At 40.3% G+C, this 14,910-nt stretch overlaps 1 protein-coding gene across 2 annotated transcripts in view; it reads left to right on the forward strand.

Annotated features, from left to right (window-relative positions):
* Positions 1–14,910, forward strand: part of REV3L (REV3 like, DNA directed polymerase zeta catalytic subunit) — a 73,415-nt gene that overhangs the window by 15,682 nt on the left and 42,823 nt on the right. For both annotated transcript variants that reach the window (XM_026666685.2, XM_087973350.1), the window contains exons 3-9: positions 1,280–1,354; positions 8,753–8,913; positions 11,489–11,579; positions 12,397–12,491; positions 13,187–13,291; positions 14,503–14,587; positions 14,672–14,808. In XM_026666685.2, coding sequence (XP_026522470.2) covers positions 1,280–1,354; positions 8,753–8,913; positions 11,489–11,579; positions 12,397–12,491; positions 13,187–13,291; positions 14,503–14,587; positions 14,672–14,808 — 749 coding nt within the window. The remainder of the gene's footprint in view (positions 1–1,279; positions 1,355–8,752; positions 8,914–11,488; positions 11,580–12,396; positions 12,492–13,186; positions 13,292–14,502; positions 14,588–14,671; positions 14,809–14,910) is intronic.

A 14,910-nucleotide genomic window follows, 5' to 3' on the forward strand; every position in this document is an offset into this window, starting at 1 on the left:
AATTGAAAAACCAATTTAATATGGGAATTAGTAGAACAAATATTTTTCATCTGTTTCAGCCAAGATATTATTGAAGGATCGGTGATGTGATTTTGTTTAGTGTTTCTTGCCAGTGTTAAAGGTAGCTGGAATTACAACCTTTTCCCTTCTCAAGACCTCAGCCCTTATATTAGTAAAGATATCTCATATCTCTTAAAGAAGAAATAAACCATGTTTCTTAGCCTTTCCATGTAGCTTAATAATGGTTCTAAAGTTATAGTTAAAGATTTCTTAACTCTTAGATGAAAATGTACTTTATACTTCCACATTTCCATGGTTGGTGTAGAAGATACGTTGATTTCTGTTCTCGGTTCAGGTGGGTTAACTTTGGAAGAATATTATTAAATTTATACATTTATGAAACATCAATATTAAAAACTAGAAATATTTCTTTTGTAGGGCAGGATAACCTGGGTAGAAATTTCAAGTTGCTTCAAATGTAAGAATTAGCAGGACTGTCATTTATGGCATTCCCATAATATGCCATATTTGATCATTTGTTTAAATTGTTTTATTTGCATGTGAATAATCTTTGGAATAATCTTTGGAAGATTTATTCTAAAAGCCTTAATTTATAATTTGGAATTCAAGTAAAAAAATTGTGGTTGCCATTCCGTACCTTGTTATCTCTGGGCTACTATGCAATTGCCCTTAGCTGCATGATAAGCAAAAAAGTATTCTGTCATCTGTATTTTTGGAAAGGCAATTTAAAAAAGTGTGCTGATCTAGCTGCCACAGTGTTCCAAAATAAAGACTTTGGGGTGGGCCATTAGCACAGCTGTGTATGACGGTATTCGTGTACCATGGCAATGTAATAGCCAACTAATCCATGTTCTCTCTCAAACTTGGAGTTTCAAAGGGTACAGAGATCATAATCTGAGTGTCGGAATGATGTCTTCTCACTTGTGCAGCACTATAAAAAGCTTTATTCCAGATCATCAATTAGCAGTGCTCGCTTCAGATTGAAAGATGATTAATATACACTCAAACTGTTTTCTGACAAATGGAATAATAATTGATCTTTAATTCTATGTTACTTCATATCTGATTTGCACTAAAGAAAACTCTCCTATAAATAATATATACAGGTGAATCTTAATTCACCTTGGGCTGTGATGGGCAAGGTTCCTATTGTTCAGCTGATAGTTATTTAAGGCATATGTGGATCCACTTCATCAAAGTGATTATTTGGAGCAAGACAAACCAGAATATAATATCATACTGGATTTTTGTTTTCCAGGCCTTTTTATGGATATCATGAAAAAGAAAGGCAGTTCATGAAGATATATCTTTACAATCCTGCTATGGTAAAAAGGTAAATATTTTTTTTGTTAGTACTTCCATAGTATATCTTTTTACACAGAGACTAGAATGAGGGCTGACACATTGTAATTCTCCTCCATGCTGCTGCAAGAGCCCAGGATGGGTATGACTCCTCCTGATGACATCATCAAGCTGGGTTCGTCCAGTATAAAAGTAGCAGCCTGTGGGAGAAACCCCCCAGCTTTGACTCAGCTTCTTTCGATGACTAAGCTGGTGTCTCTGAAAGCAGTTTAATTAGCAGCAAAACTGAAAGCTATTTTATATCATTGGCATAGTTCCGGTGTAGCTGTGCCTTCAGGAGAGTGGGGCTCCACTCTCCTGCAACGCCAAGGATTCATTTCTTCACAGAGGCAGACTGAAGAGGGAGCACCCTTGATCCTCCCCACGACTCCTCAGCTCGGCATCGATCTTTGCCGCGATAACAGCGCCTCTCAGCTAATCATTTAAATTGCAGTTTTCACTTTATTGCTGATTTCGCCATTCGGGGCTGTTTACAGCCTAAGGAGTGATTTAACCCCTGCGTAGCCTGTAGCTCTTGCGAGCGGACAATTTGGAGGCTTCTTCTTCAACCTCACGTGGTGAGCGGCCATTCTTCTTCTAAAGAAAGTCATAAGCGGCCATTTTAGGTGGCATCATCCCCCAAAGGCCAGCTTCTACCATTCATAAGCTCCTATTCAGGCTACTGCATAGACAACACATAGTGAGGATCGCTTCCAGCACCTTTGTGTCTGTTTATGCATACTATGGATCAAGACAAGGTCCACACACAGCCTTCAGGCCTGATCTCTCAAGGTCCCCAAGCCGGAAAAAGAAAGAGAAGGGGACAACGCTCCCAATCTGTTCAAACGGAGGTGGCGGCCAAGATTAGGGCCAAAGCTTTGGGCCCTAAGAAAACATCACAGGCCGAATTAAAGGCAGAGAAATGAAGGCATGCAGCCTTAGAAAGGCAGTTCAGCAAAACTATTGAACAAATGAGGGTCAACTACAACAGGTTTCCCAACCAGCCAATCCTCTAGTTGTTCAGCCAGCGACTTCTAGGGAGAGGGAAAATACCTCAGCTCCTCTTAGCCACCTCCAATCCTGGTCCCTAGAGCGACCTGAAATCCAACCAGGACCTCAAGACTTGATCAGGTCAGGTCCCAACTTCGCCCAGACTCCTTGGGATCTTTCTTCTTCATCTATCCCATCCGTGGCCCAAAGCAGCTCTCAATCAAGACCAGAGGCCACTTTTACTCCAACAGCAGCAGGTCTTCGGCCCCAGATCCTCCATTGTGTGGCAGATCTTCTGACATCAACGAAATAGTCTCCTTAGCCATCAGACAGGGTCTGGCAGAAGGGCTTCAACACATCTTCAGGCCTTCAGACAGACCTCAGCCTTCCTTCCCGGCTTTTCCTCTAGCTCAGATTCCCCAAAGGGGACTACCTCGCCGGGTAGAACAAAGAGCCCATCTTACCTATGCGGAAGGAGTGGACCTCACTCAGGGAGAGTATGAGGGATAATCATCTGAGCGCAGCCCCTCCCCTGGGAGAAATCTGGGACCCTAACCTCTTGGAAGAAGAGGAAGATCTGAGGTCTGATCAGCCTCCTTCAGCTTCTGTATTCAAATCTGCTTTATTCAAACCTCTCCTACACAAGGAACTGGTAACAGCCCAGTTGTCAGTGGAGGAAATTGCCCCTGAGCCTCAAGTGGTACAGTCGGGGCATGGGGATTCCCTCTTCTCCAAACCCATTGTTCATTCGGAGGTCCTTCCTTCCTCCATCAACTTTCTTGACTTAGTCAAGGAACAATTTGCCTTCCCCACTGCAGGCCCCCGCCCATCTTCCCAAGATAGGTGGTTCTACAACATGGGTCCTTCCTTAGCTACGGCTCAGGCAGTTCTTCCAGTAGACGCCCCAGTTGTGGCCTCTTTCTCAAGCACTCCAACTGAGCCTGAGGATGTACTAAAGGCAGAGGACAATGTTCCGAACAAACACTGAAACATAATCATCAAGCCTCGGCTTGGGCCATCTGGGCCTCGACTGCTACATTATTTTTTACAAGGTCTTTCGTCCGCTGGCTACACCAACTTCAAGGCTGCATATCTCCATCAGACTGTAGGTCGCATGAAGACCTCAATAAGGTCATAGCAGCAGCAGAGTTCTTGGAGGACGCCACGCTCGACGCCGCCAAGTTCTCTTCCAGGGCCATAGCGTCATCAGTGGCAGCTAGGAGACTGCTACGGCTACGAAATTGGCAAGTGGAGCCTTGACGGAAGTGGAAACTAGCTTCTTTCCCATGTACCAGTGAGAAGCTGTTTGGAGATGCCCTTGACCCATTTATTGTTGAAACAAAAGACAAAAGGAAAGTCCTTTCATCAACAGGAAAGAGGGCAGACTTCCACCCTACCCCATACCGGCCTCCCTCATTCAAGCCTGAAAACGCTTCTCGCTTCTCCAGACCTCAGAGAGCGTATTCTCAGCGTCAAGATTAACGCCATGAGGCTACCGGCAGACAACAAGCTGTGGGTAAACAGCCCTTTCGTGGGTGAGGGGGTCGCTCCTTCTGTCGCTCTAAATCTCTCATTCTCCCCTCCCATCGGAGGTTGTTTGGCCTCCTTTGCTTCCGGATGGGAGGAGTCAACGACAGACGCCTGGGTACTCAATACAGTAAGGTCGGGGTTACAATTAGAATTTCTATCACCACCCCCAGAAAAATGTCTATTCTGCCCTGTTTCCCGGGACAGTTCATGAAGGGCACTTATGGAATCGGCCATTAGTCACCTGGTCGATATAAGGGCCATTCAACCAGTCCCTGAATTACAACGTGGACGTGGGCTTTATTCTTGGCTTTTCGTGGTCTCTAAGGCCTGGGGGGGTGGCGAGCCATTCTCGACCTAAAATTTCTGAATGAGTTTATCCCATATAGGCGCTTCAAAATGCAGACTCTGCATTCTATTCTGAAGAGCTTCCATTGATCTCACGGAGGCTTACCTCCACATTCCCATCTGGCCTCATCATCACCAGTTTCTCCGTTTCTGTTACCAGCATTCCCACTTCCAGTATCGGGCCCTTCCTTTCGGGCTCTCGTCTGCCCCAAGAGTCTTCACAAAGTTACTGGCGGCATTGGTGGCTTCGCTCCGGTCTGTTCCAGTGAGGATCCAATGCTACTTGGATGACATCTTGATCCTGTCATCCTCCACCCACTCTGCCCATCAAGATCTTCAAACCACTCTCTATTGCCTTCAGCACCACGGTTTTTCCATCAACTCCAAGAAAAGCCATCTCTTCCCAACAACCAGATTGCCCCATCTGGGAGCCATCATCAACACAACTCTGTGCCAAGTTTTTCTGTCTCCAGCTCGAGGGCAGAGTCTTATCGAGATCAATCGACAGGTCCAACGTCAACACACTGTCTCCCTGTCGCTGTTATCCAAACTTTTGGGCAAAATGATCTCATGTATAAGCATCGTTCTGTGGGCACGGCTACACTCACGGGCTCTACAATGGTTCCTGCTCACCTTTCAACGAGCAGGAACCAGCCACACATCTGCCAAGGTCCTGCTCTCTCCAGAGGTCTGCCGTTTCTTCAAGTGGTGGCTTTCCCCAGCCCTTTCAAAGGGTCTCCTGTTCAAGGAACTGGGCAGACTGATCATCACCGATGCAAGTCTCCTGGGTTGGGGAGCCCACATGGAGGGTCTCATGGCTCAAGGGATCTCTCTGGTCCCGGTTAGACATGACTAGGCCCATAAACTGTCTAGAACTCAGAGCCATTTATCTAGCCCTGAAACATTTCAGGGACAGGATAGTGGGGCCCCATGTGCTAGTGTTGACAGACAACATGGCTGCAAAGGCACACATCAACTGGCAGGGGGGCACAAGGTCTAGGGCCCTCATGAGGGAAGCCGAAAGGTTGGGGAAGTAGGCAGAGAGACATCTGCTGTCTATCACAGCAGACCACATCTCGGGAGTTGACAACTCCCAGGGCGATTGGCTGAGCAGGAGCCCAGTCGATCACGCAGAATGGTCCCTTCCCCAGTCCATTTTCAGGGATCTCTCCCATTCGGGACCCTGGAGGTAGACCTCTTCACCTCTCCCCAAAATGCTCAGGTAAACAGATTTTTCATCAGGTTTCCTTGTCAGGGAGCAGAGGGGACCAATGCACTTCAGAGCAGATGGCCCACCGGTCTCCTCTACGCCTTTCCCCCTCTTCCCATCATTCTGGCAGTCATTCAGAAGATGTTGGAGGAACAGGCAGAGCTGATTCTCCTAGCTCCCCATTGGCCCAGGAGACCCTGGTTTGCAGATCTGGTGATCCTGTCTGTAGCCACTCCCTGGAGGATTCCAGACCACATGATCTTATTACATCAGGGGGCACTGCTCCACCCAGATCCCCAGTGGTTCAGATTGACCGTGTGGCGCTTGAGCGGCAACTGTTAAGAGAAACCAATCTCCCAGACCAGGTCATCCTTACTATCTAGGTGTCTCGTAAATCTTCTAAAATGCGTATGTACAATGCCACCTGGAGGTTTTTTTTGTCATTGGTGTCATAGGGAAGGTCTCTCTCCTAGAGTAGCAGGGGTCCCACAGGTCCTCCGTTTCCTCCAGGATGGCCTTGACAAAGATCTGGCTCCTAACACTTTACGCCATCAAGTAGAGGCTCTTGCTTCAGTCATCTCCTGGGATTCCTTTCCTTCCTTGTCCCATCATCCTTCAGTTCAGAGATTCTTAAAAGAGGCTTCCAATCTCCGCCCTCCTGTGGTTCACAGGTTCCCATCCTTCCTGGGACCTTCACAAGGTCCTCCAGGCCCTAACAGAACCTCCCTTCGAGCCCCTCAGAAAGGCGTCCCTTCAATTCTTGACCTTCAAGGTGGTTTTCTTAATAGCCATCACTTCAGCTAGAAGGGCGTAAGAGTTGGCTGCTCTATCTATACGGCAGGACCTCTGCACTTTTCATGACAATAGAGTTGTTCTTTGTTTAGACCCTACCTTTTTACCCAAAATAAATTCTGTATTCCACAGATCCCAAGTAGTTCCAGATTTTGTTCCCGTCCACACAACGCCTTAGAGCGCAAGTGGCACACCTTAGATGTTAGAAGGGCGCTTAGAATTTATATCAAATGCACTTCAACATTTAGGAAGACAGAGGCTATGTTTGTATCCTTTTCCCCTTCCCACTAGGGGAACAAGGCATCTCCTGCCACCTTAAGCAGGTGGATCAGGGCTTGCATCGCACAGGCCTACAAAGCCAAAGCTCTGCCAGTACCACATGGCTTGACAGCACACTCCAATAGAAGTGCTGCAACTTCGGCTGCCTGGACCACCCAGGCACCCCTAGAGGAGATTTGCAGAGTGGCTACATGGACATCCCCGTCTCCGTTCGTCAGACACTATCGCCTGGATTCCTACGCCTCCACAAGCGTAGCTTTTGGCAGATGGGTTCTTCAGCGAGTGATGCCTACTTCGGAGTGAGAGACCGGACGAGGACCCCCCCGAGGACATGAAGGCTTTGGTATGTCCCATCCTGGGCTCTCGCAGCAGCATGGAGGAGAACGGGCGTTGGTAAATTTACCCGAGAACGCCCTTTCTATCTATGCTGCTAGAGAGCCCAGCCCCTCCCTTGTTGCGTCCAGATTGTGGTGAGGTATGTTATGGTTCACGATTCTGTTTTGGCTTTCAGAGACAATCACTAAAGTCTGTCAAGTATCTTCGCCATAGGCTGTACTTTTATACTGGACGGACCCAGCTTAATGATGTCATCAGGAGGAGTCATACCCATCCTGGGCTTTCTAGCAGCATAGATAGAAAGGGCGTTCTCAGGTAAATTTGCCAACACCCATTTTGAATGGTTGCTGAACAAATGGTTGTAAGTTGAGGCCTATCTGTACAGGCTGAAGGTTACCTGTACAGGTAATTTTTGACTTTAGGCAGTAGTTTGGCTTAACAATAGCTTCGGAAAGACTGTTTTATCACCCATAACACACTTCTGGCCATTGTAAAATGTTTCATGATTTGTTAAACAACTCTGATTTCAACTAATGACCATGTGATCCACGTAATGACCATTGTAAAAAGAGTCCTAAAATCATGTGATCAGGTGGGATGCCTTGACTTAAAACTTGCCTGACTTGCCACCAAAATTCTGATCCCAATTACACTCGTAAGTCAAAGACTACCTGTATGCACAGAGGTATTGTGAGTTGTAGATAGCAATAGTACTTAGTACTTATATACCACTCCATATTGCTTAACAGCAGTCTCTGAGCAGTTTTCAAATGTCTCTATATTGTCTTCAGGTCTTCATTTTACCGATCTTGGAAGGATAGAACGCTGAGCTGGTCAGGATTGAACTCCTGGGTGTGGGCAGAGTTAGGCTGCAATACTGCATTCTGATCTCTGCACCATTATGGCCCCTACCATATAATACAGATACCAAATTTGTTGCCTCCATTTTACCTGCCCTCATCCCCAGGTAGTTGGTTTTTGCAACATTCAGTAGCAAAATATAGGAAGGCTTAATTTGCATAATTAATAGATAATTTTAATCTTCAAAAGGATAAACTCAGTAAAAAATTCTGCTTTCATTAATACAGTAACATCATTGCTGTGCTTCTTGCAACCCTTGGCCAGTAGAAAAAAGTTTTTAAAAGTGCCATAATTTTGAATGCTGTTATAGTAACTATAAACTGTGACTTATTACGATATACACTATTGTGAAACTTGTGCTTATTTATTATTTTCCCCGAACTAATCTTTGCTTCAGTCACAAAGAAGACATCTGTTCTTGTTTCTGCTTTTAATTAACCATGGCTTTAATTATGATGGACTCAACAAAAGTCACAACCTGTCCTTGAAGCTATGACTGACACAAACACAGGCCTTCAGTAGACACATGACAACGCTTGACAACTGGCTCTCATTCACAACCAGTTGCAGCATCCCACTGCCACATGACTATGATTTGCAATGGTTTTTGTCATTTTGCAGCAAAAAACCTCCACCCATTAGATAAGTTGGATTTGCTTAATGACCATGTGATTTGGTTAATGATTGCAGTGATTCAATTTACGACTGTTGTAAAAGTGGTTGTAAAATCAGATCAGGGCACCACTTAATGACTGCAACAACTTAGACCAAAAATCTGGGCCCTTTTGTGAGATCTACCTGTGTGAATGTTCTTTTTGCTCAGAACAAATATTTTGAACAGCTAGACACAGATATCTGTAGATACCACAAACACATGTGTTTAGGTTCATTTTATCTTGTTTATCTAAAAGATATGTGTAGCTGAAGTTCTTGGTACAGATATCAGAAAACTGCTGTATTCCATTTATGTTCAGTATTGTTCCCATGTTTAAATATTTCTTTAAAAATAATGTTGAAATACTACTGATGATTTTTTTTTTAATTTAGAGTATGCGAGCTTCTACAAGGTGGAGCTATAATGAATAAAATTTACCAACCTCATGAAGCTCATATTCCCTACCTCCTTCAGCTCTTTATAGATTATAATTTATATGGAATGAATTTAATCAATCTGGCTGCAGTCAAGTTTAGAAAAATAAAGAAAAAAGGTATGGAAGTTATCTCAAACATATTCAGACAATTCAGCCTCTAGAATAAACTGTAAATTGTGGATGGTAATTTAAAGAAAATAATGGTTGCCTTTGTATTAATTGCTTATGTTCCACACTATTCTCACATTAATAGCTGCTGGGTGTATAATCCAAGATTTTCACTCTTCTTTCAGAATAAAAAATTACAGCTATAATGGCTGATATTCTCCATTTTTTTAAACTTTGTACCCTTCTTGCTGTTTTAATGTATGAAACAGCAGCAGTTCCTCATGTATAAAAAATAAGCACATGACTTCCTGAACTTAGTTGTTGTGATTACTTAACCAACCATGGTGTACAGTAGATAAATGTAAAAGATAGATACAATATATTAGTCCAGTCTGTGTAGTTGTCATTTGAAAGAGAATAGCTACAGTACAATGAAAGTGATGAAGAATGGAGAAAGCTTTCATATGGAAAGTATCAAGGAGGATTGAACCATGCAGGAAGAACAGCAGAACCCAGTCTGACTCCAGAACCGAGGTACCACTGTGATTGAACTCTTCAAGCGTGGGTCTGATTGTTTGTACCTGACAATTATTCCCTCAATTACCAAGCAAAGGGTAAACAATAACTATGTACGTTATGGGATCCCTAGAAAATGACTCTCAAGTATTCTTTATTTTTTGTGCTATTTTGAAATATTATATAGAAATTTATACAGTGCTATCTTCTAATTTGAGGATAGAGCCAAGTCTTTTTATTTCTCCTATTTGATTGTTTTCTTTCTTTTGGATCTGCAGTTTGTTTTTTGTTACACCTGTCTTGCAATAGTTCTTCATTTGGTGTCTATAATTATTAAAGTATTCTCTAATAGATGCTTCAGGTACAATAATATGTTTTTTTCATAATCACTATGCCATTCTCAGTGTGTTTTGGCCTTAGATAACAGCCGCATTTATTAAGAGATTTCTCAAAATAGCCTTTTTAATGTGTGAAATCACTGATGAAAATGGGTATTTCATTCTTCTGTCAGAAGTTAATAGTTGGAAAACAAATATTGAACAGCATTTGATAGGTTTCTGCAATTGGTTGAAAAATGGATTTAGAATCTGTTAGCTCTTGTTTTAAAAAACATAAATATATCCTCAAGTCATACTGCACTTCGTGCATGTAATTTACTTGATTACATGAGAGAGGCTTTCTGCAGATTTCTTGGTTTCTCAGTCTGCCATAATGGATACTACAGCTAGATTTAAGGCCTGAAATGAGGATGTACATAATTCTAAGGGTTCTGTGGGGGAGAAAGAAAGTGATTTTTTGGGAAGATATATATTTTACCTGAATATTGCTAATTTCTTAAAAGCCGTTTTCTGCCAGAATTGTCAGATCAGTTATATATATAAGTTTGTGATGTAGTCATAACAGATATGGCCAGTACTGCACTTTAAAGCTTTGGCTTATGAAGAAATATATTAATTTTCTAATACACAGAGATAGACATATTTTTGAATTGCAGTTAGTCCTCACTTAATGACCACAATTGGAACTGCCAAATCTGTCCCTAAGTGACACAGTCATTAAGTGAAAAATAATTTGACTGTACCAGATTTATGATGCCATTTCTTCCACAGTCAAGCAAAGTACTTATGATCATTAAACAAAATATCATATGATTGTGGCTTGCAATTTTACTGCCAACTTCTCCATTGACTCTGCTTGTCAGAACTTGGCTGTGAAGTGCATAAATGTTGGTCATATTTGTGCAGGACACTGCAATGGTCATAAATACCTGCTGATTGTAAAATGCCTGAATTTTGATCATGTGACAATGAGGATGCTGTGATGGTCATAAGTGCAAGGGTGAGTCATAAAGTTAACTGTTTCAGTGTCATCCTAATTTTGAATGGTCACTAAACAAAACAGTTGTTAAGCGAGGACTGTCTGTCATAGTATATTTGTGTAAAATATGCTAATAATTGAATGTAGGAATAAGTTGCATAAAGCTTGTTCCACTCTTGTAAATTGTTCTCATGTTTCTTACACTCCTGCCATAATACCGATTATTCCGTTTGGGATCTTCTATAACATAAGGAAGGTTGTTTTTCTGCTCTTATTTGGCTGTCAATTGCTGCTTCTTTATGGAAGATAGGCATCATCATGAATAAGTAATTTAATAGTCTTGTATGATGGCATCTATGATGTGGCTGTGTTGTTACATATATACAGATTTGTTTTGTTAAATAACTCAAAGGCAGCTACTACCATGCATCTCAAACCCTCAAAGTTAAGAATTCATAACTTTCTCTGAAAATAAGATAATTTCTTAGATATACTTTTGCACTTCCAATGATCTTTCAATTTAAAAGACTTTTAGATAAATTTATATGCAGCAAACAAAATGCAGATGGGGATTAACTTAAAACTCTATTTAATTCCATGCTTATTTTATTACAGGGTTTTGCCAGTAAATGATCTGTAATAAACTTTGTTAAATAAGCAGTATTTCAAATGTTTTATATATGTACATATAAAGATTCAAATAAAGAGGCATGTTTTCTAATACAACATATTGGCCATGTTTTATATATAGGTGATGCATTTGAAGAAATTGGAAGTTGCAGAGATAATTGGACAAGATCTGCTACCAGACCCCATCAGCGGGAAGATAATCAGATTCCTAGGTTGGCATATCTGGATACATATTTGCCTTAGCAAGTATCCTAACCCATGGGATACCTACATACATATATTAGTATTAAATATAGCTGCAGGTTTAACTAGTTGAATCAAATTAAACTTGTAGGTTGACAAATCCAAGTCAGAGGGCTACAATCAAAGTTCTTCCTTTAATTTTGAATTTATTTTGTTTTATATACTAGGATAGAGATAGCCTTCTGAGAACATAGCACCCATGTATTCTTATTTACTTAGAATGTGTTAATGGAAGAATTGTCCTGGACTTCAGGATCTCTTAAATAATTGATACTATTTTGAAAAGTTATGACATTTGACCCAATTTTCTCATATATTTTATGGCTGCTGACACATTTTTCCAGCAATGTAACTGGAATAAACATTTGTCTCTAATACTTATAGTCAGCCTATGTACATGCATGTGCACACTCACTTCTGATAGTCTCCAAATGTTTGAAATTGCAACTTCTTCATCCCTTGGCTTTTAGCCATGTTAGCAGGAATTATGATTGTGACATGTCAGTCTGGTTTTTTTCATACATATCTTGCTCTCCAGGGCTTACAAATACCTTTAGCCCCTACTTTTGTGTTGTTATGCACTGGTGGAATAGGAAGGAAATTATCATTTGTACATATCTAATGCTTCTCATCTTTAGTTGAACCAAGGTTAAAATCATTGTAAATCTGTGATTATTTCTGTATTTTGATATAAAACTTTACATATAATTCCTGTTTTTAAATATAATACATTTAAAAAAAAAAATACAACATAATATACTCTTTTTAACTTTAATTTTAATGCAGCTCTTTGATATTGGAAGATATAGAGCCACAGAGCACCTGTGAATTGGAAGTGGATGCAGTAGCTGCTGATATTTTAAATAGATTGGATATTGAAGGTAAAAGTCTTTTTCTTTATGTGATCACATGGTATTTTTCAGGATTGTTGTTTCTGCAGCTCAGTGTATAATTCCTTCACTTAAAATATTTGACTTCCATTAAACAATAATATATTTTATAAGAAAAAGATAAATAACTTGTTTGATAGCCAGTAGGGAAGGTGCTAAACTGTACCCAGTCAAGTCCATCTTCAATCATTAAAGCTTACAAAATCATAGTGGGTGATTTTAGGTCAGTTGTTATCACTTGAGCTTCTGGGTAAATGGTGAAATATAAGCCTAACATGCTAAACATGAGGGAGGGCAGATTTTTGTCAGTATTGCTATTCAAGAATATCTCTTGTAAAACTATGTCTTAATAGCAATAGCACTTAGACATATACCACTTTGCAGTGCTTTATAGCTTTCTCTAAACAGTTTACAGAGTCAGCACATTGCCCCCAACAATATTGCCCACAACAATTCCTACGTTGGCATATCTGGATACATATTTACCTTAGCAAGTATCATAACCCATGGAATATCATTTTACCAACCTTGGAAGGATGAGTCAACCTTGAGCCGGTGAGACCCGAACTGCTAAACTACTGGTAGCCGGTGATCAGCAGAAATAGCCTGCAGTACAGCATTCTAACCACTGCGCTGCAGCGGCTCTTGAAACTGCCATTGATTCTGCTGCATCTTTTCTGTTCTAGCCCAGATTGGTCAGAATCCAGGGTTACAAGCAATATGGGAGGATGAGAAACAGCGGCGTAGAAAGAACAAAGAGTCATCACAAATTACTCCTCCTAACTCACAAGGTAGAATTGTTGGACCAAAATGTCTAATTTTGATTGGATTCTGCTATTGTGTATTACTAAATGAAAGGCGGGATATAAAAATATTGTAATTTAATGTATTACATAATATAACATTTTCTGAATTTCTTCCCTCTTTACCTGTTGCTTTCATGTTTTCATTGGATTATATTTCATTTTATTTTAAACTCCATCTTCATTTTCTATTACCAGTATAGTCTTAGGTCCAAAAAAGCAGAAATAGTAAAGAAAAAGCATTTGTTCTTGAAGTTAGAATAATATGAATGCAGTGCTATATTTTGCAAAGTGTTATATCTAAGAAGTGATGTATAAGTAAATTGCATGGGTAAGATGCTAAAAATTCAAGAATGTGTTAGTTTAATATCTTAACAGCAGACCTGGACATTTTTTGATCCCCACATCCAGCCCTTTGGCTGTCCCTTTCCAGCCCGTGTGAGCTCAAAATTAGAAATTAAATGCAAATAAGTATATGCCATGCATGCAATACAATTGCATTGCTTTTATTTTGAAGGTGACCGCTACTTTTTTTTTGTCTATGTGCATCCATGCGTATCTATGCACTTTCACAGCTCTGTTGGTGTAGTCCTCCACAATAGTCCCAGTTCTCTTGTAGCCTTTGGAAAAATTAATTGCCCACCTATTTCTCAGTTACATTGACAAGAATTACTCTGAAGCTCATGGCTAAAATTCATTGCCTAATTTGAGTATATTTTGCTTCAGTTCTTCATTTTATGTTACCTTCCTCAAATAATTTAAAATCTTGCACCATTTTGTGTCAGTATTATTGCTCCTAACAGCCAGTTTAGTGTAATGGTTAAGGCCTCAAGTTAGAAGTGCTGCAACAGCCATAATTTTGCACACAAGTCCATTTTTTCAACACTGTTGAGACCTAGGTCACTTTCCTAATATATATTATTATATATTAATATATTAAAATAATATATAACTATTTGTAATAGTCATATGTCAGTACATACCAATACATGTTTTAAGGATATATCAGAAAAGTTCTATTCAGAACTTCTGAATAGAATCTACATAGGTGTAGATTCAGATTATTATTACTTTTTAGATGGGCATGGCAATTTACAGGTGATATATCGCTTTATTTTCAGTTAAAATATTTAATAACAATTCTTAAGGGGAGAGAATATTAATGTAGTGACTAAATTCCTCACATTTTTTTCATGAAGATCGTGGATTTGTGGCTGCAACAGAAAGTGAAAGACTCTTTCAGAAGAGACTTAAAGAAATACTCAAGCAAAGTGATTTTTCTGTGTAAGTATTAATTTATATGTTAATCTTTATCTTTTTACCTCTGAATTCAACAATCACGTTAATTTTTTAAAAATTATTAATTAGGACATCTGGCTCAATGGACAGCAATAATGAATCACAAGAATTCTCTGCTGAATTGACATTACAGTCTGAGATACCTAAAGTTTCATGTTCACCAGCAAATATGATAGAAGTACACAGTGATAAGGAGCTGCATAGAGGTTAGTATTATCAATACAGCAGTTGTTTTCCTCCATTATATGACTTGTCCTATTAGAATCAGAATGGAAGAAGGTACTGAAATGAACACAAGAATGCTTCCA

This window comes from Notechis scutatus, chromosome 1, assembly GCF_049901735.1.
Source record: "Notechis scutatus isolate UNSWTSFEM ecotype Mainland chromosome 1, rNotScu1.2, whole genome shotgun sequence".
Classification (NCBI taxonomy): domain Eukaryota; kingdom Metazoa; phylum Chordata; class Lepidosauria; order Squamata; family Elapidae; genus Notechis; species Notechis scutatus.